General features: G+C 40.4%; 1 protein-coding gene and 2 long non-coding RNA genes across 3 annotated transcripts; 2 read left to right on the plus strand and 1 right to left on the minus strand.

The window, feature by feature from the left end:
* The first annotated feature begins 3,978 nt into the window (after positions 1 to 3,978).
* LOC136833184 (cytochrome P450 18a1-like) lies at positions 3,979 to 9,757 on the plus strand. Its single transcript, XM_067094948.1, has 5 exons — positions 3,979 to 4,394; positions 6,502 to 6,623; positions 6,873 to 7,305; positions 7,486 to 8,084; positions 8,210 to 9,757. Exons 1-5 carry the CDS (start codon positions 4,019 to 4,021, stop codon positions 8,288 to 8,290), a joined length of 1,611 nt encoding a protein of 536 aa, XP_066951049.1. The 5' UTR covers positions 3,979 to 4,018; the 3' UTR covers positions 8,291 to 9,757.
* A 2,191-nt stretch (positions 9,758 to 11,948) lies between these two features.
* LOC136833535 (uncharacterized) lies at positions 11,949 to 13,304 on the minus strand. Its single transcript, XR_010851494.1, has 3 exons — positions 13,218 to 13,304; positions 12,925 to 12,999; positions 11,949 to 12,366 (listed from the first exon to the last, which is right to left on the minus strand). It is a non-coding gene; the product is annotated as an uncharacterized lncRNA (long non-coding RNA).
* Positions 13,305 to 16,171: 2,867 nt separating this feature from the next.
* Positions 16,172 to 17,446, plus strand: LOC136833536 (uncharacterized). Its single transcript, XR_010851495.1, has 3 exons — positions 16,172 to 16,296; positions 16,547 to 16,641; positions 17,138 to 17,446. It is a non-coding gene; the product is annotated as an uncharacterized lncRNA (long non-coding RNA).
* The last annotated feature ends 374 nt before the right edge of the window (positions 17,447 to 17,820 follow it).

Raw genomic sequence — 17,820 nt, forward strand, 5'->3', positions numbered from 1 at the left:
GTGATAACAATTTTCTTTTAGCGCATGTCTTATGTTTGTATATCTCGCGACCTTCCTTTGATCCAAATAATCTTTTCCTGATGCAGCTGAAGAATAGAATAACATAGATAAAAAGTAGACCGTCGTACCACTGAACCTTTATCTAGACTGCAAAAATTGACTAGGACCTATTACCAATATATTTAGCTAGCTTTATGGCAGGATAAGTGCTTACTTGTTGTTATTATTTAACTTGTTACAGAGTTAAAAAATGCTCTTTCGAATTCCAAACGTTATTTATCCAAGAACTGGGGCACTTTCGCCCCCTCAGCGCTTAAGACAATGAAAAGAAGGAGTTGGAGTGGTTGGACAGCAAGATAGAGAGCTCCGGTAAATAAATGATTTGCAGCACAATTATCTAAAGGTGGAACTGCGAGAAAACCTTACAGCTGCGCTAAGAGGTAATAGTTAGAGAGGTTGGACAACAAGACTGCAAAAATGAAGTGAGAATGCTTATTCCTCGTTATGCCTAATGTTGTAAGATTGCCATATTGGTGGAAAAAAAACTCCGCCTCCTTTTCTGTCCCCATCCTTAAAAACCTCCAACGCCCCGGCCCTAGAGACCTTTAAATCAATCGGTCTATCGTCCTATGATGTGCCGGCACCAGAGACCTTTAAATCAGTCAGTCTATCAATCGTCCTAGAAGTCCCGGCCCTAGAGACCTTTAAATCAATCAGTCTATCAATCGTCCCATGACATCCCGGCCCCAGAGACCCCTAAATCGATCAGTCTATCAATCGTCCTATGAAGTCCCGGCCCCAGAGACCTTTAAATCAATCAGTATCTATCAATCGTCCTATGACAACCCGGCCCTAGAGACCTTTACATCAATCGGTCTGTCAATCGTCCCATGACATCCCGGCCCCAGAGACTTCTAAATCGATCAGTCTATCAATCGTCCCATGACGTGCCGGCCCCAGAGACCTTTAAATTAATCGGTCTGTCAAACGTCCTAAAAACCGGCCTACTCTAGTTTTGCATTTGACAGAAAAAGAAAAAGGTAAAAGAAAAAAAAGAAAAGTGACTGAGTCACCGCCCGCAAATTACCAATTCACCATCGGCTCATTTCGTTTCGCTGATCACAATCGAGCGTCGGTTATTCGAGAGGATTTGGCAGAATGCCAAGATTCGTGGCTCATTTGTTATTCCTGTCACTTTCTCGCTTGCTCGTCAGCGTCGGTGTTTGTCCCTTGCTATAGGCCTTTTAGACGTCTGAAACGCCGATGTTCGTGAGCCACAAAATATGGGAGAAATGGCGTTCGCGTTGGTTCGAAAACGATTCGAAACTTCGGACGAACCGACCGAAGCTGCTTCGGAAGTGTCAGAAACAGGTAAAATGTATTTTTTTTCCAAAATCTCGAAAAGCATTTCAGAACAAGATTCTCTGTAAAAGAAAACCAAAGTTAATATTTAGGATAATGATTATGTTTAGGGTTAACCTGTTTGAAGGATAATTTCTGCATCTGCTAACAAACACACCTGGCGTGATTCATCTCAGAGAGGCTTGAAAGAGATTAAACGGTAAAACGATTAAGGGAAATAAAAGTGAAAGACTTTATTCAGTCTGCAATGGATAGGCCATAAGGAAAAGTATCTTCTTTACGCACCCAAGACAATCTCTGAAACTAGAGAAATATGATATGCACATTCAAACGAAAAAATTGCTTGTTTTTGTTTTATAAAAGACACAAAAGTTACCTATGAGATATAAGTTTATTACACAATATATGCAAATGAATAATTATATAATTATATATATATATATGATATAGATAAATTAGACCTTCTTCCCGATGTACAAAAAGAAATGTGTAAAGTAAGAAAAATCATTAACGATTAAGATGCAGCGGGCCGAAGACCTAGACTTTGTCTAGGCCTATCTGGTAGAGTCCCGACCTCAGAGAGTTCGTTGGCGTCTCGGCCTAAGTCCTTTTTGGGGACTTCTGGACTTAATATGGAAAATCATATTATACGGTGGAGACCAAAAGGTTGGAACAGCTAATGCAAAATAAGTACACACGCATACGGAGAGAGAGAGAGAGAGAGAGAGAGAGAGAGAGAGAGAGAGAGAGAGAGAGAGAGAGAGAGAGCAAAGGATACTGAACTGGGAAGATAAGTAAACAGAGAAGAAGCGAGATCGGGACTTGATGTGAGAGAGAGAAGAGAGAGAGAGAGAGAGAGAGAGAGAGAGAGAGAGAGAGAGAAGATAGATTTTCAGCTGGCAAAATAAGTATAAAGAGAGAGAGAGTCAAAAGACATGCAACTGGGAGAGACAGAGAAAGAGAGAGACCAAGAATTTATCTCGAGAGTCGAGAAGGTCTACTGACTTCCCTGGGCTCTCTCTTTCTCTCTGTCTCTGTCTCCCTCTCTCTCTCTGCTCACACAAGCGTCTTCTTCGGAAGGCGTCTGGAAGAATACTGAGGATCCTTTCTTACCTTCCCGACGCGTACAGCTCTCCGGGCGTATGTTCCCCGAAGCTCCTCCCATGAGGACACACCCACTCGCCATCTCTCTCTCTCTCTCTCTCTCTCTCTCTCTCTCTCTCTCTCTCTTGTCGACAATCTTTATAGCATTCACAATTTAACAGAGAGAGAGAGAGAGAGAGAGAGAGAGAGAGAGAGAGAGAGAACTTATGCTGTATTGTACTTTTATGTATAATCCAAATGTTAAAGTAAATTATACACACATACATATATATGTATACACACACACACACACACACACACACACACACATATATATATATATATATATATATATATATATATATATATATATATATATATATATATATATGTTTACATATGGAATGGTACTATGGAAAATCCGACGTTCATGTACACTCAATTATATTCAACATTTATGAATGCTCAAAAATGTCAGTTACTATAACGTGCTTTACTTGAGTAGAATATGGCAAAAGCCAACGTTAACCAAAGTTACTGTAGAGCAGTTTAATTTGGCAGAGTATCGCAGGAACCAACCCTTAAACGTTTATTCTGTTCTTGGAAGCTTTCAAGTCCAGTCAACAAATTCGCTTTTGATATTTAATGAGAGAAACACTACACGGAGCTCGTGTCCTGCGCTTGTCGGGAATATTACAAGTTTCTCTTTCTCTTACTTAAATGTTTCATTTTTCATGTTCTGACTAATTATAATAATAATAATAATAATAATAGTAGTAGTAGTAGTAGTAGTAGTAGTAGTAGTAGTAGTAGTAGTAGTGGTTGTTGTTGTTGCTGTTGTCAAAAGCATAGCCGCTCAGTTAAACAAATAAATTGCTCGGAAAACAATGTTCAACTTACCTTTGTTTTGGGATTTGCTGTAGAGTTCAACACGCGTTTTGATATAGGCACAAAACACACACACACACACATACATATACATATAAAATAGAGAGAGAGAGAGAGAGAGAGAGAGAGAGAGAGAGAGAGAGAGAATCTCTTGATCAAGCACGTGCTTGAGAAAGATTGTTGAGCTCCTTTTATTTTTTTCTTGGCCTATAATAAAGCTTTTCCGAGCACCCACATGGTCCCTAACGTGACAAGAAGCACAGTTTGTTTCCCTCAGAAAAAAAGGACCATTGAACCCCCAACATAAACATACTCTCTCTCTCTCTCTCTCTCTCTCTCTCTCTCTCTCTCTCTCTCTCTCTCTCTCTCTCTCTCTCTCTCTCTCTCTCTCTCTCTCTCTCTCTCTCTTTCGGAGGGGGAGGGGAGGGGAAGGGGTGATACTCACGTCTGAATTTTTGGCGAAGAGAAACACGAGAAAGGTTTGCTCTATGGAGAAATATAATTTCAGGGGGAGGAGCCAGGGCTACCTGCTCCCGTATAGGCTACTTGGCTGGCCAATGGTAGTAGCAGGGTCAGGAGGCCGTGGGTAGGTAGTGGTTGCGAGGGTGTGGGAGCCAGGCCTCGACCAGTATATAAAAGGTACCGGCCGAGGTCCTGAACAGTATTCATCTTCCACTGCCTCAAGATGATAGGACTAGTTCACCTAATACTTAGATGGTTGTGTCAGGCGGGAGAGGTGCTGCTTCGTCAGTACCTCGCCTATGTGCTGATCTTCGTGACAGTGCTGTTGTCGACCCGTTACGTGCTCGGAGGGCGAGGTCGTCTTCTTCCCCCAGGCCCCTGGGGCCTGCCCATCATGGGATTCCTCCCGTTCATGAGCAACGACGTCCACAAAATGTTCTTCAAACTGGCCAAGAAGTACGGCAAAATCTACCGCATCCAGCTCGGGGAGAGGCTCTTCGTCATCTTGACCGATCCCAAGATCATCAAGGAAGCCTTCAGGAGGGAAGAATTCAGCGTCAGGCCCTCCAACGCTCTCTACGACATGTTCGAAGGATACGGTAAGTGTTTCTTCTCAGTCAGCGTTTGCCCTCCCCATTCTCGCAATTACACTTCTGTCAAAATTTAAAGGTATCTCAGAACTTAAGCTTTAATAGTATCCCAGAACTTAAGCTTTGTAGGTATCCCAGAACGTAAGCTTTAAAAGTATCCCAGAACTTAAGCTTTAAAGGTATCCCAGAACTTAAGCTTTGAAAGTATCCTAGAACTTAAGCTTTGAAAGTATTCCAGAACTTAAACTTGAAAAGCATCCCAGAACTTAAACTTGAAAAGTATCTCAGAACTTAAGCTTTAAAAGTATCACAGAACTTCGGCGTTTGCAGCGTCAGGTCACAGAAGAAGCAATAAACTTCCCTATTAAATTAGACAAAATCCTTTCATTCGTCATCGATGACCACATTCGGGCACCACCATTTCCCACGCGCTGTTTCCAACCATTTGCGAATTAAGGCACTTTCATACCATCGAGTCGCCTGCCTGTCAATCATCCGTCTCTCCCCTTCACTTTTGCATTTCTGTGCCCTTTGGCGTAAAATGGTGAAGAAGTCCCTTTAGCGTATGGTGACTTGCAGAAGACACGTCCAGCCAGAATCGTGTAAATAGAAAGTTGTCCTCAAGCATTTCGTTCGTTTTTAGGTCAAATAGCAGACGCCATGGCTCCGTAGTAGTTTTCTCGCTCACTCTGCCGAGGTGCCAGAAAGCGAGAAGAGTTTGCTGTTCTTGCTCAATAAATTCCACCCCTGAGAACGCAGTCCGATCGGTTCCGTGCTCACTGTTCTGATTCAGAGACCTCTTGACGCGTTGGTAACTTTGTGCTTAAAGTAACGAATTCGTTGTGAAGATAGAAAATGTTATTCAGAGAGAGAGAGAGAGAGAGAGAGAGCGTAAAAGTAAGTAGATGTAAACTTAAAGTTTATGCATATCATATTTCTTAATTCACTTTGTAAAAAAAAAAATAATAATTTTGCGTAAATTCCACACGAATGAAATCTCACGAACAGAGAACTTGTTGGAACTACGAAACAACAACAACAACAACAACAAACAACGAGAACAAGAACGCCTGCCTCATCGGCATCTCAGACAATGCACTTCGGCCCGTCTCTGGTTTTGGGGAAGGGGTGTTACCTTTCTTAGATAATAGCCGTAGAGGGAACCCGAGTGTAGGGCACCATGGCGTCAGAGTGAAAGTTCCTTGAGGAGGAGGAGGAGGAGGAGGAGGAGGGCGAGTGAGGAGGAGGAGGAGGAGGAGGCACTATTTCAGCGTTGACTGAAAAGTGAGAGTGAGTGACCTTGTTGGTCAGTGCCCTGGCCTAGGAGGGGCGCGTAGCAGTTATAAAGAGCCAGCCAGTTCGCGTTAGTATTATGTCTTATTCGCGTTCCTTGTGGGGAAATAGATAGTGTTTTTCACTCATTGTTTGTTGACTGCGGCTGACAGGAAAAGGAATTTCCAGGCACTCTGAAGCATCGTCGGCCTAACCGACAGGTGTTGGGGCTACGGGCAGAGAGAGAGAGAGAGAGAGAGAGAGAGAGAGAGAGAGAGAGAGAGAGAGAGAGAGAGACTAGATGCAGCCCAGACATCGTAGGCTAGGCGGGCGTTTAGACAACAAAGTCGTGTCTCCGTCAAAACTTGATCTTCGTGCTCCATGGTCAACCGTGTTGTGACGACTTCAAGCCATTAGTCACTCTGAAAGGCCACTAATTATTTTTAAACACCATTAGTCACTTTAATTGCTGTGGTCGGGTTAATTTATCGAGTCTCTTCTTTCGCCTGTGGACTAAGGGAAAAAGTTTATTGTGAATCAAAGGCATACGTCCATGTGTGTGTGCGGGCATGCTCCCCCCTCCTCTCTCTCTCTCTCTACACACACACACACACACACACACACACACACACACATATATATATATATATATATATATATATATATATATATATATATATATATATATTATGTATGTATGTATAATTTCCTATATTCAAAATCAGCTTAATGAATAACATTCACGTAAAGATTAATTTTTGTTACATCAAATCACTGAATATATTTCTAAAGCTTTTTAAATACAAATATCTCTATTATCATGGCTCCTACTTTCCGATTACAGGTTTGATCAACACTTCTGGTCTGATCTGGAAAGACCAAAGAAGATTCCTTCACGAGCGCATGCGCGCCTTTGGCATGAAGACCACGGGACCAGGAAGGGAGCAGATGCAGGATACGATTATGGTGAGTATCATCGAATCAGTTTCATTGCTTGAGTGCTTAGATATTTGTATATATATATATATATATATATATATATATATATATATATATATATATATATATTTATATATATTTATATATATATGTGTGTGTGTGTATTATATATGCATTTGCGGATATTATGAGATTTAGTATCAAGGGAGATTGACTGAGGGACTTTGTCTGTTCATTGCTAAACATCGGCTAATGGTTGCACTGTCCTTTTCTCAGGTGGAAGTGGAAAGCCTTCTTCAGTGTTTGGCCACCGGCGAGGGAAAGCCCATGGAAGTTGCCGAGCTGTTCAGCAACGCCTCGATGAACGTCATCTGCTCTTTCCTCATGTCCCTGCGTTTCCGACCCAACTTCGCCAACTTCCCCAGCTTCAAGCGCCTGCTGGCCCTCCACGACGAAGGGTTCAAGCTCTTCCTCAAGTGCGACATCGCAAACTACGTGTCGTTCTTCAAGTACATGCCCTCCATCAGGAGGAACTTCCGCCGAATGCTGGCGTGCCGCGACGAATCCATCGGAATGATTCAAGACCTCATCAGTCAGCGTCGCAAGACCTTTGACCCCGAGCACATCCGGGACATCCTGGACTCCTACTTACTCGAAGAATACAGGGCTAAGAAGGAGGACCGCGTTCTCTTCGAAGGGAGGGACTTTGGTAAGTTTCTGAAGGGCAATCATTTGTTTACCGTACTTTGTTTTATAAGATCAAGAGAATACTACGATAGGAAAGTTCGTTTTCAAGGTGTTAAGATGTTTCAACCACAGCGTCATCGCAACAGATGGCACTGATTTTGTAACGGCACGCCCTTCAATATCTGTCTTTGACTCTTTGCAGACCGCCAGCTGGTGCAGGTCATGAACGACATGTTCAGCGCCGGTCAGGAAACCGTGAAAACTTGCTTGTTGTGGTCGCTCGTCTTCCTGCTGAACCACCCCCACGTCACGGCGAAGGTCCAGGCAGAGCTGGATTCCATCGTGGGCCGCTCCCGCATGCCAACTTTGGACGACCAGCAGCACATGCCCTACACAGAAGCCACAATATGCGAGGTCTTACGGCGGTCTTCCGTCGTGCCCCTCGGCACTTCGCACGCCACCAGCCGCGAGACCACCCTCGGAGAGTACACCATCCCGAAGGGGGCCACCGTCATTCCCCTCCTCTACTCCTGCCACATGAACCCGCAGTACTGGACTGATCCTGAGGAGTTCAATCCTCTGAGGTTCATCGACGTCGAAGGAAACGTCAAGAAGCCCGAGCATTTCCTCCCCTTCGGCGTCGGCCGGCGAATGTGCCTCGGGCACGTCTTAGCCAAGAGCGAGCTTTTCCTGTACTTCACGTCCATCCTGCACGTCTTCAATATCTCGTGCCCTGAAAATGAACCCCTGCCCAGTATGGAGGGTGACCTCGGAACGACGCTCACGCCTAAGCCATTCAAGGTAGATATTGTTATCCGATTCACTGCCCCTTATTGTAATAAGAGTGTGAATATCCCTTTGTAATGATTGTATGTGAAGAGCCCTTTGTTTCCCCTGTTGACAACATTTCTTCTTCTTCTTTCCAGATTTGTTTCATCCCTCGGGAGGTCTCGAAGATCGTCAATCTAGACATGAGACCTCACGATCTTAGAACAGCCGGCCTGTAAGATCACCTTTGACCAGAGCAGCTAACTCAGGAATATTCATTTGACAAGACCTCCTTGGAAGTCTAGCCAGTTCCATCTCTTCTTCTTACGAAAAGAATATTGATCTTTGTGGCAATGCCCCTTGAAATTTGGTTGAGTTTTCATTTAGTTTTTCTTATGTCAGTCAACATTAGCATTTAAGCACCACCTCTTCTTTGCACGGTTACCAATATCCTTTACAAAACTCAAAGGAGATGACTGAGTTTAGGATGCTTGGTAGGACTTTACCATAAGTTTTCCAATCTTTTTCGTCCCACGCGGTTTTGAAGGCCAAACTCTCTCTCTCTCTCTCTCTCTCTCTCTCTCTCTCTCTCTCATTACAACTAGTAATCGATACGGCTGGCACATTTACAACCAATGAGACTAGGGATTCAATGGCGGCGCCAGGATCGCCATTTCCTCTCTGATCCCCACCACGTTTCTTAACTTTCCAGTCATTTATCCGCAGCTCACCAAAGACATTTCTACATCACCGTTACTGCCGGTGTTCCCATCTGTGATATTGTTAGGTAGTTAGTCATAGTTTCAGTCGTTACCTTTTCCAGCCTAGTTGGTTCTTCTTACGCGTCTGATTTCCTATAATGTTCGACTGACTCTCACTTATTCCCCCCCCCAAAAATTAGGAAAAATTCAGTAAAATTTTGCAGGCCCAACAACGGCAAGAGTTTCGTTGCTATCATTTGCACAACTGAAAGTTGGACCTATGTTTTATTATTATCTTATTAATTTTTTAGTTTGGATTTGTGTTCCTCTGTAAATTATCAAGATGGCTTCTGTCTGCGACAACCTCCACAGGGGTCTGCTCATTCTCAGGCGTCGTATGTTCCTACAGGAATGAATATGGGGCGAGGGGGTGGGGTGGGGCTGGGATTGGGAGCGGGGTTGTCCAGGGAAGGGGGGAGGGGGGTTGTTTAGGATACGTGTGCCATGTAGTTATATTTATGACAAACCTGTTGTACAAATTAATATGTAAATCACGTGGCCAAGTTCACGTTTTGTTGTCGTAAGTTATTTTTTATGTATCTTTTATTCTGTAGGCACTAGATTTTATTTATGTGGTTCTTTCACATTTAAGGCATTTCCTTCCTTGATGCAACTGACGACGTTAGAACTCTTCTGTAATTAGAACATTAGATTAATCGTAGTAACTGTTACCTTACGTAGGAATAACGTGTAATACTGCTTTGTACTTGAAGACACCATAATTATGTATAGCACAATTCTTAGTTATTAAGTATGAGTTCTGGTTCAGTTGACGAACTCGGGCAGTATTGTGTATTTACTGTCGTATTTGCTCAAGACTGTGTGCTCAAGAATATTTTAAGTTATGTACATGTAAGTCTTTGGTCTTGACTCACGATATAATGTGAATGATACTGTGCAACATAAACAATAATGATAAACATTAAACTGTAAACATTACACAAACGTGTTTGGTTCTTTCCTTCGCTTTGATATAAAACTGTGGAACGCAAGAATATGACTCATGTCATACGAAGCGCCGAGGTGAATGAATTGCCTGCGAGGGTATAATCCTGACTCTGGCTTCGGCATCGTTCAGTCTGCCATGAGGCCACGTATCGAAACGGAGATTGGAATGAACACTACTTACCCTGCGAGTCACCTGTAGAGTTTTAATAAAACGATTCATGAGGACAATCTAAGTTTTTACAACCAAAAACTTAATCTGACGTTGAATTTGATCAATAAGTCAGCTAGTAGGTCAGTTTCTTTCCTTACTAATTTTTTTAAAATTTTCTTCATAGATACCATACAATGTCATATTTTAAAGTGTAAACAAGGCCCTTGCAAAGTGGAAAGTCAAGAAAGGGACTAGTTACAAAAAGACTAACAGGAAAGTCAATAGCTGTTTGCTATTACAAGGGAAACCAGTAGCTAGTAGACTTACTAGTTGGAGAAGGCAGTGGCTGCTAGGGTACCAACCAGTAAAGTTTGTATTGAATTGAACAGAATATTGAATTTAGGCCAAAGGCCAAGCACTGGGACCAATAAGGTCAATTAAGCTCTGAAGCGGAAACTGACGGTAAAACTTTGAAAGGTGTAACACTCGCAGTTGCACTATGACTCAATTGTCAGGAGAGAGTTGAAAGTATATGAAAGGAGGTACAATAAAAGGAACGAAAAGGGTTGCACCCAGGGGCCGAAAGCACTCTCCAAAGAACCTTCAGTAATGCATGAGGTGCACTGACGCTACTACCCCCGCCCCCCCCTCCGGGGTAAAAGTTTGTAGAAAAGTCAACGAAAAAAATTTCTCGTTGGTGAACTACCTACTAACCAGGAAAGTGAATGGGTAAAATGATACAAACTAGTAGCATGCAAGTTGCTAGCTGCACGCCACTAGCTTGAGAGCTGTTGATTAGCAAAGGACCAGCCCGCGTTCCTTCCGTTAAGCTCTGTCTCTACAGTGAGCAATTTAGGGTCTTATGATTTTTATATTTTGTTCAATTTTTCTTCCTCTCTCATACCGAAGGAATGAGTTTCATCACGGGCGCAGTTGTTGTTTCTAACATTTCATTACGAAAACTTTTAAATTTTAGATAACAGTACAAAAACTTTAAAAGATAATGTGCGGTTGGAGACGCTGCACTACGCATATAAAAGCAAGAAAACATTTTATATTCATATCTGCCTATATCTATACAAACATACATTGTGTATATATATATATTATATAAAACATATACACTATTTATATATGTATAATCGTACGTTTTCAGTCCACGATTGACACACATTTGCCATACCAGCAAGAGGGACCACTGTTTGGTTCACTGGGAAAGTCGGAACACTTCGGTCACTTTACAAAATATGCTCTTTTGCCTGTGTTGAATTAATCAGTGATTTATGTACGTGATAGCTGGTTGAATGTGGTGGGTCGCAGCATGAGAAGGGCACAAGACTATCAACTTCACGCTAAGCAGTGGGCTAACCGTTTCTAGAACCACGCAATACACAAATTTATGTATATTCTTGCATACATAGAGGTTTTAAATGTTACATATACATACATTCATACACACGAGTATTGAAAACTCTTCAGCCTGACAAAAGCTCGACCTTTTAGTTTACGGATGCGAAGAGTAAAACTGAGAAAGCAGTAACAAAATGAAAGCAAAATTGATTAGCAAACAAAAGCAAAAAATGAGACGGCAAAAACGAGAAGCAAAAAATGAGAAAGAAGCAACAAAAGCGAGTTTCCTTCCAAAGAAAGTAAGACGACGTGACCTTGGTGGTCTTGGAAAGCGTCCAAAAGCTTGTCAGTTGTTCGCAACAACGTTTTTTTACTAATATTTCCTCCCTTTTTCTCTTTTCGCTCTTTATTCTATTGTTCCTAAAATTAAGTTATTCTTTAGCTACTTTATCAGTTCATCTCCTTTACGGGGTTCAGTATGCATTCTCAGTGGTCTGGTTAAAGTAAGATATACTTAACTTTTTAACTTTGTCATATTGGTTCATTCTTTCCAGCAAAGAAGATTTTGAGACTCATTTTAGGTAGTTTTCTTCCAGCCTTAATTGATATTTCTATTTACACAAAGATACTTATTTTACTTAAGGGCGAAAATCTTAAATTGCATCGGTTAATATGAAATCTAGTAAGTGGACCAAGAAATAATTTATTTTTCTGCATTTTAATGCACATGTAGGTTTATGAAAAGTATTCATACTTCAAACTTAACGCCAAATGCATACAACCACATGTACTAGGAAGTCAATAAACCTGGTAAAAGTACAAACAAACATTCAAAAGTATTTTTAATGATTAAACAGAAGATACCCGCTGCAATTATTAGAGAAAAGTAGTTAACCAGCGAGTAGTTAGCAGCTCTGGACATTTCAAAATAAACTTTCATCTCGGGGTAATACTTCGTAATATCTCAGTTTGGCTGAGAATAACCAAGTCTGCTGATACCACCTCTACCTCAATCACTACATGCAATTTCAATTCTGGGTATGATATATCTTCATCCGGCAAGCGGTTCAAGAGCCATTACTTCAACTATCCATTTCGAACAAACCTGTCGGGAAAGGAAAATTATTAACCAAAATCTAAGACTTTGGGTACAAAGACTGCCTCCATTCTGTTTAAGAATGCTTCAATCACTCAGTTCATACTTCAACTCGGTTCATACTTCAACTGTTTGGTCTAGGGTTCAGTTTTGCGCAAGTGATATGAAAGACTGAGCTCTTGTGGAAAGAGACATCTAAGCTAAGCTAAATTTCCGAAACTTTAAAAAATGCTTTTACACAAAGTAAAATATCTCCGGCCAACTTGTCTATTAAAACATCACGGCTCTACTTACTAATGGTACTGTAGGTTGCTCTTAACCTACGGTAACCATTAGTAAGTGGAGCCGTGGTGTTTCAATAGGCTTAAGTTGGCCGGAGATATTTTAAGCGCAAGCCCCGCCCCCCTCTTGACATACGGTAGACAATGTCAACCGTACGTCAGAGGAGATCCTCCCCACATCAGGGGCTCTGCCCCTGAAGGGGGAGGATAAGCTTGCTAAGAGTCTGGTTTGTGCACAAAGTTAGAAAGTTCCTTACCTATTTGTTCCGAATGAAAAAATAGTTACCAATGGAGTCCAGACGCGTCACATCTGTTTTATGCAGATGTGCTCAAAAGGGCGATAAAATCACAGTCCACCAATCTGAAAGCAAACACGAAGAATTAAGTAAATACTATGGTTGGTAATGAAACTCGTCGAAGTAGCCTAGTGCTAAAAACGTTTTTTAGTACTACACATTAAAAAAAATAGTACAAAACTCATCAATATACCAAACTACTAAAAATCACAAAAATACAAATCAATCGTACTGCAACAACATCCACTATCCAATCGAAAGTTCAAAGATTCAAGATTCTTACCCACAACAAACCAAGAACCAAACCATAAACTTCCCACTGAATGAACACTACGCCTAACACACCTTGTGATACACTAACACCTCCACTGTTAAGCCGACGGAAAGTTGACAATAAACCAAGGACAATGAATGGCATAGGACATTCTCTTTCTTACAAGGACCCTTTAGTAGTTCGTCCAACTACCGGTAGACGGCAGTAAAGAAATAGAGCATTATGGAACTACGTCTATTTCAATAATGAGTCATCGTTCAAGTGGTTAGATCATTTATTTAAAATGCTATAATCCGTTCCGTGTTGAAAAAAAGTATGTTGGGGTGCCTAGGCGTCATCACAACCCATTTAATTTATGTAATAAAGGGATTATAAGGTAATCAAAAGTGTTTGACGCTTTTTTATATATATATATATATATATATATATATATATATATATATATATATATATATATATATGTGTGTGTGTGTGTGTGTATGTGTCTGTGTATCGATATATATATATATATATATATATATATATATATATATATATATATATATATATATATATATATATATATATATATATATATATATATATATATACATACATACACACACACACACACACACACATATATATATATATATATATATATATATATATATATATATATATATATATATATATATATATATATATATATATATATATATATATATATATATATATATAAAACGCTTTTAATCGATGGAGGGCGAGTTCCGAGGATAAGATAACATTCTGGTTTTCAATGAGGACGCTAGACCTAAAGCCTTCTCTACCCTATATGTAACCAACGACAGTCGAACTGAATTTAGGCCAAAGGCCAAGCTCTGGGACCTATGAGGTCATCCAGCGCTGAAACGGAAATTGAAAGTAAATCGTTTCAAAGGTGTAACAGGAGGAAAACCTCGCAGTTGCACTGTGATTCAGTTGTTGAGAGGGTGGAAAGTAAGATGGAAGAAAGAGAATATGAAAGGAGGTACAGTAAAAGGAACGAAAGGGGCGCAGCTAGGGGCGGGAGGCACGCTGCAAAGAACCTTAAGTAATGCCTACAGTGCACTGCATGAGCCAACGACAGTCGAGTCACCATAAGTACTACTTCTCAAGTTCACTGTTTAGATTAACAGACGCAATTGATCTTTTTTTTTTTTTTTTAAACAGGCTCAAGTGGAATCAACCCCGTGGGATCGATCTCAGGTCTTCGGCTATACATGTGGCCTTGGCTCAGTTATTAACGATCTCGCTTCATCAGCCATATAGAGCACAGGTCGACCCACGGGGGATTGGGGAGGGGGTGCGAGAGCCGTGGCGTTAAGGGTTGAGGGGGTGGGGGTGGGGCGTGGTAGAGGTGTTGGACGTAAGTGACTGTTTCTTGAAAAATCCACAGCTAATCTTTCGACCCAAGCACCGACTAGCACTCTCATCCCAAAAGGATTTGCAAAGAACCGGATAGTTGACACCCTCTGGAGCCACCAGCCCTAATATAAGTGGGAAAAGCCTTATGCCAGAGACTATCAGTTGTAGTTGATATCTAAATATCCTAAACAACCTTCTCTCTTCGCGAGTATCACTTAAAATTTTCAAAATATAAAACCGGTGGCCGGAAATAGTCACGGGAAAAAAGTCACGGGAAAAAAGTAACCTTAATTTATGATGGCCGGTAATAAAGTCACAGTGGAAATTTCACAATATTTCTTGGGGGTCATTATCTTAACGATATTTAGTCTTTTGTTCACGCTTTTAGGGTAATCCCCAACGGGCTTGTACTAAACACGCCGCAAAGGTGGATACATACCGAGTTAAAAAAAAAAAAATCCCCAGCGATCTTGGACTAAACACGCCTCAAAAGTAGATACAAATCGAGTTAAAAAAAAAAAATTCCCGACGATATTGTACTAAAAACGCCGCAAAGGTGGATACATGGATACATACCGGGTTAAAACGACGCCGCCGAAAGGTGGTCTGGGTTAAAACCGTTGGGGGTCACTATCTAGGAAAGATTAATGTGACTCCTTTCCCTGTGACTTTCTTACCTGTGGCTTTTTTACCTGGATTTGTGTGGACAATGACTGAGAGAAACTGGTTGAACAGGTTTCACTTATAGTTGTTATATTCCATTGTTGCAACAATGGCAGTAGGTTGTGTTTACGGATCTTGCTTTCATAAAGTCCAATTTCCAAAGAATTAAAGTGTTACACCAGCCAATGATCAGAGATAGGGGAAATATGTGGTTACAAAAAAATATTTTCACATAAATTGGTGTTTTTTGCAAAAAAACCTAAATTATGATTTTTGCAAGAGATATACCTACAATGGTGTTAATAACATTTTTATCCAATCTCTGCAAGTTTTATTGGAGATGAGTTAAAAGTTAACAGACTTTGGTGAGGGATGCCAGGAGTAATGGGTTTAACTGTACACTGCATCACTGACAGAAAAGAATATTTTCCTCTTTATGTAAGCAAATACTGAAATTGTTTGTAACTGAAATAATTAGACGTAAATCAGAACAGTGAAGGCTTGCTGATCAAGTGCGCATTCAGTATTACTGTACATGTCTGTTGTTTTGAAACGTCTATAAATTTCAGGGGAAATCCACCCCTGTCGCCCCCGGGTGCAGAATTGGTTGCGTATCATTTCTGATTTTGTTTTCCTGCATTTTTCACGGAAATAAAACATTGATTAAAACCACATAATCTAGTTTTCCTATCACATATTTTGGCGAAAGTACATAACATGAAAAAAACCTAAAATGGCATAAATAGCAACATTTTTATCCTTTTATTTGAACGATTAATCATTCTTAACATTAATGGCTCGGAAATATCATATTCCCGTTCAAACGAGAGAAACAATGGATTGTAAGTTACTTTCATCTACCGGTCGTTCGACCAATTGTTGAAGGGTCCATTCTCCTTGGCTTTCAGTTTGAAGGCTGAAGCCGAGTCTTACGTCGGTGTAAGAGTGGACGTTTTAGTCAGTTGTGAGTGTAACGGTGCCGGGTGCAGAGGCCTTTTCCGCTGTTCAAATTTTATATTCTGTTTGTTGTGGCCTGTGGGTAAGAAGTCTAAGTTTTTGAACATGTTATCGGTTAATAGGTACTAAGTAAATTGTTGCATAAGGTTAATGTATGTTAAGGGAGTTTATTTGCATTGTCAATGGTCTTCGGTTCTCGGATTATTTGTACCCTTAATTTCCATTATTTTTCTGTTCAAGGATTTTTTAACATTTATTAGCTTATCGAAATGATTATATAATTAGTACTAATTACTACCCTGGTATTTATTCACGTGCTGTTTTTGTTTCAGATTGCTGGATAGATTTTAGCTTTCTGTCGACCAAACGGAAGCAAAATTATGTCATGGCTCCATTGGTAACTATTTTTTTCTCTCGGAACCAGGAGGTAAGGATCTTAATTCCTTTATATATAGCAAGCTAATCCTCCCCCATCAGGGGCGGAGCCCCTGATGTGGGGAGGATCTCCTCTGGCGTACGGTAGACTTGGTCTACCGTACGTCAAGAGGGGGGCTTGCTCTTAGTTTTACCCTTTAGATTACTATTGATAAATTTTAACATACTGTCCTTTAACATACTGTCCTTTAACATACTGTCCTTTAACATACTGTCCTTTAACATACTGTCCTTTAACATACTGTCCTTTAACATACTTGAAGTTAAGTTGGGAGATAAGTCATTTAGGTATTGAAATATAGCATTTAGGTCTAGTTTTCAAAGCTGTCTTGCATTTCATTAAAATAAGTGGAAATTTTTTAAATGACTTCCAACTGTTAACACTTTTGGATTAGTGACTAAAAAAAGTCTTCTTGATTTTAGGCAATAGTTCAATCAAAGTTTTATATTCTGAAGAGACTTTGCTAATACTTTCATTTTCTTGGCAGTTAGGAGGGTCTGAAACAGCAGCTGTAAGAAAATATTGCACCAGCCTCAACTTGGACTGAACTGGAACCTGAGAGAAGTAGCCAAATGGAGGTTCTCGGATTGTTATCAACAACAGTCAAAGGATTGTTATCAACAGTCAAAATGAAGTATTCTAACCTAGTATGTTTTGAAATGGATGTTAATACTAGCTCCCTGTAAATTATGATGAGATTTGCCAAGGCAGTAACTATGTAGAATGCTTTATGGGAGTATGACATGTTTAACTGGAGTATGACAGTCTTATGCAATAAATAAAATTTAATTGAGTATTTTAGGTCTGTACTTGCACCAGGTTACAATGTACAGAAGTTCGGCAACAGCCTTATCTTAATATTTCTGAAAGTTATAAAAATACTAAATATAACAGACCTGTAATACAATGTAAGGTAATTTTTACAGGCAGTTGAGACTAGTTGACTTTCACCATTTACTAACTTGAATTGGCTGCAGAATTTGTCTAAGAAACTTGTCTGAACAAAGGCTTAAACCCAGACACTGGAATGATCTAGCACTCTAGCTAATCATGTGATTGATTTGTTGGCGTTGAATTAGTTCGTGCAGTGTGCAAACACTTTGACGGGATGCCTCGCAAGAGTGTTTAAAGATTTGTCTTTTAATTGGATATTTTACAATAATAGATTAT

Source organism: Macrobrachium rosenbergii, chromosome 51 (genome assembly GCF_040412425.1).
Source record: "Macrobrachium rosenbergii isolate ZJJX-2024 chromosome 51, ASM4041242v1, whole genome shotgun sequence".
Lineage (NCBI taxonomy): Eukaryota > Metazoa > Arthropoda > Malacostraca > Decapoda > Palaemonidae > Macrobrachium > Macrobrachium rosenbergii.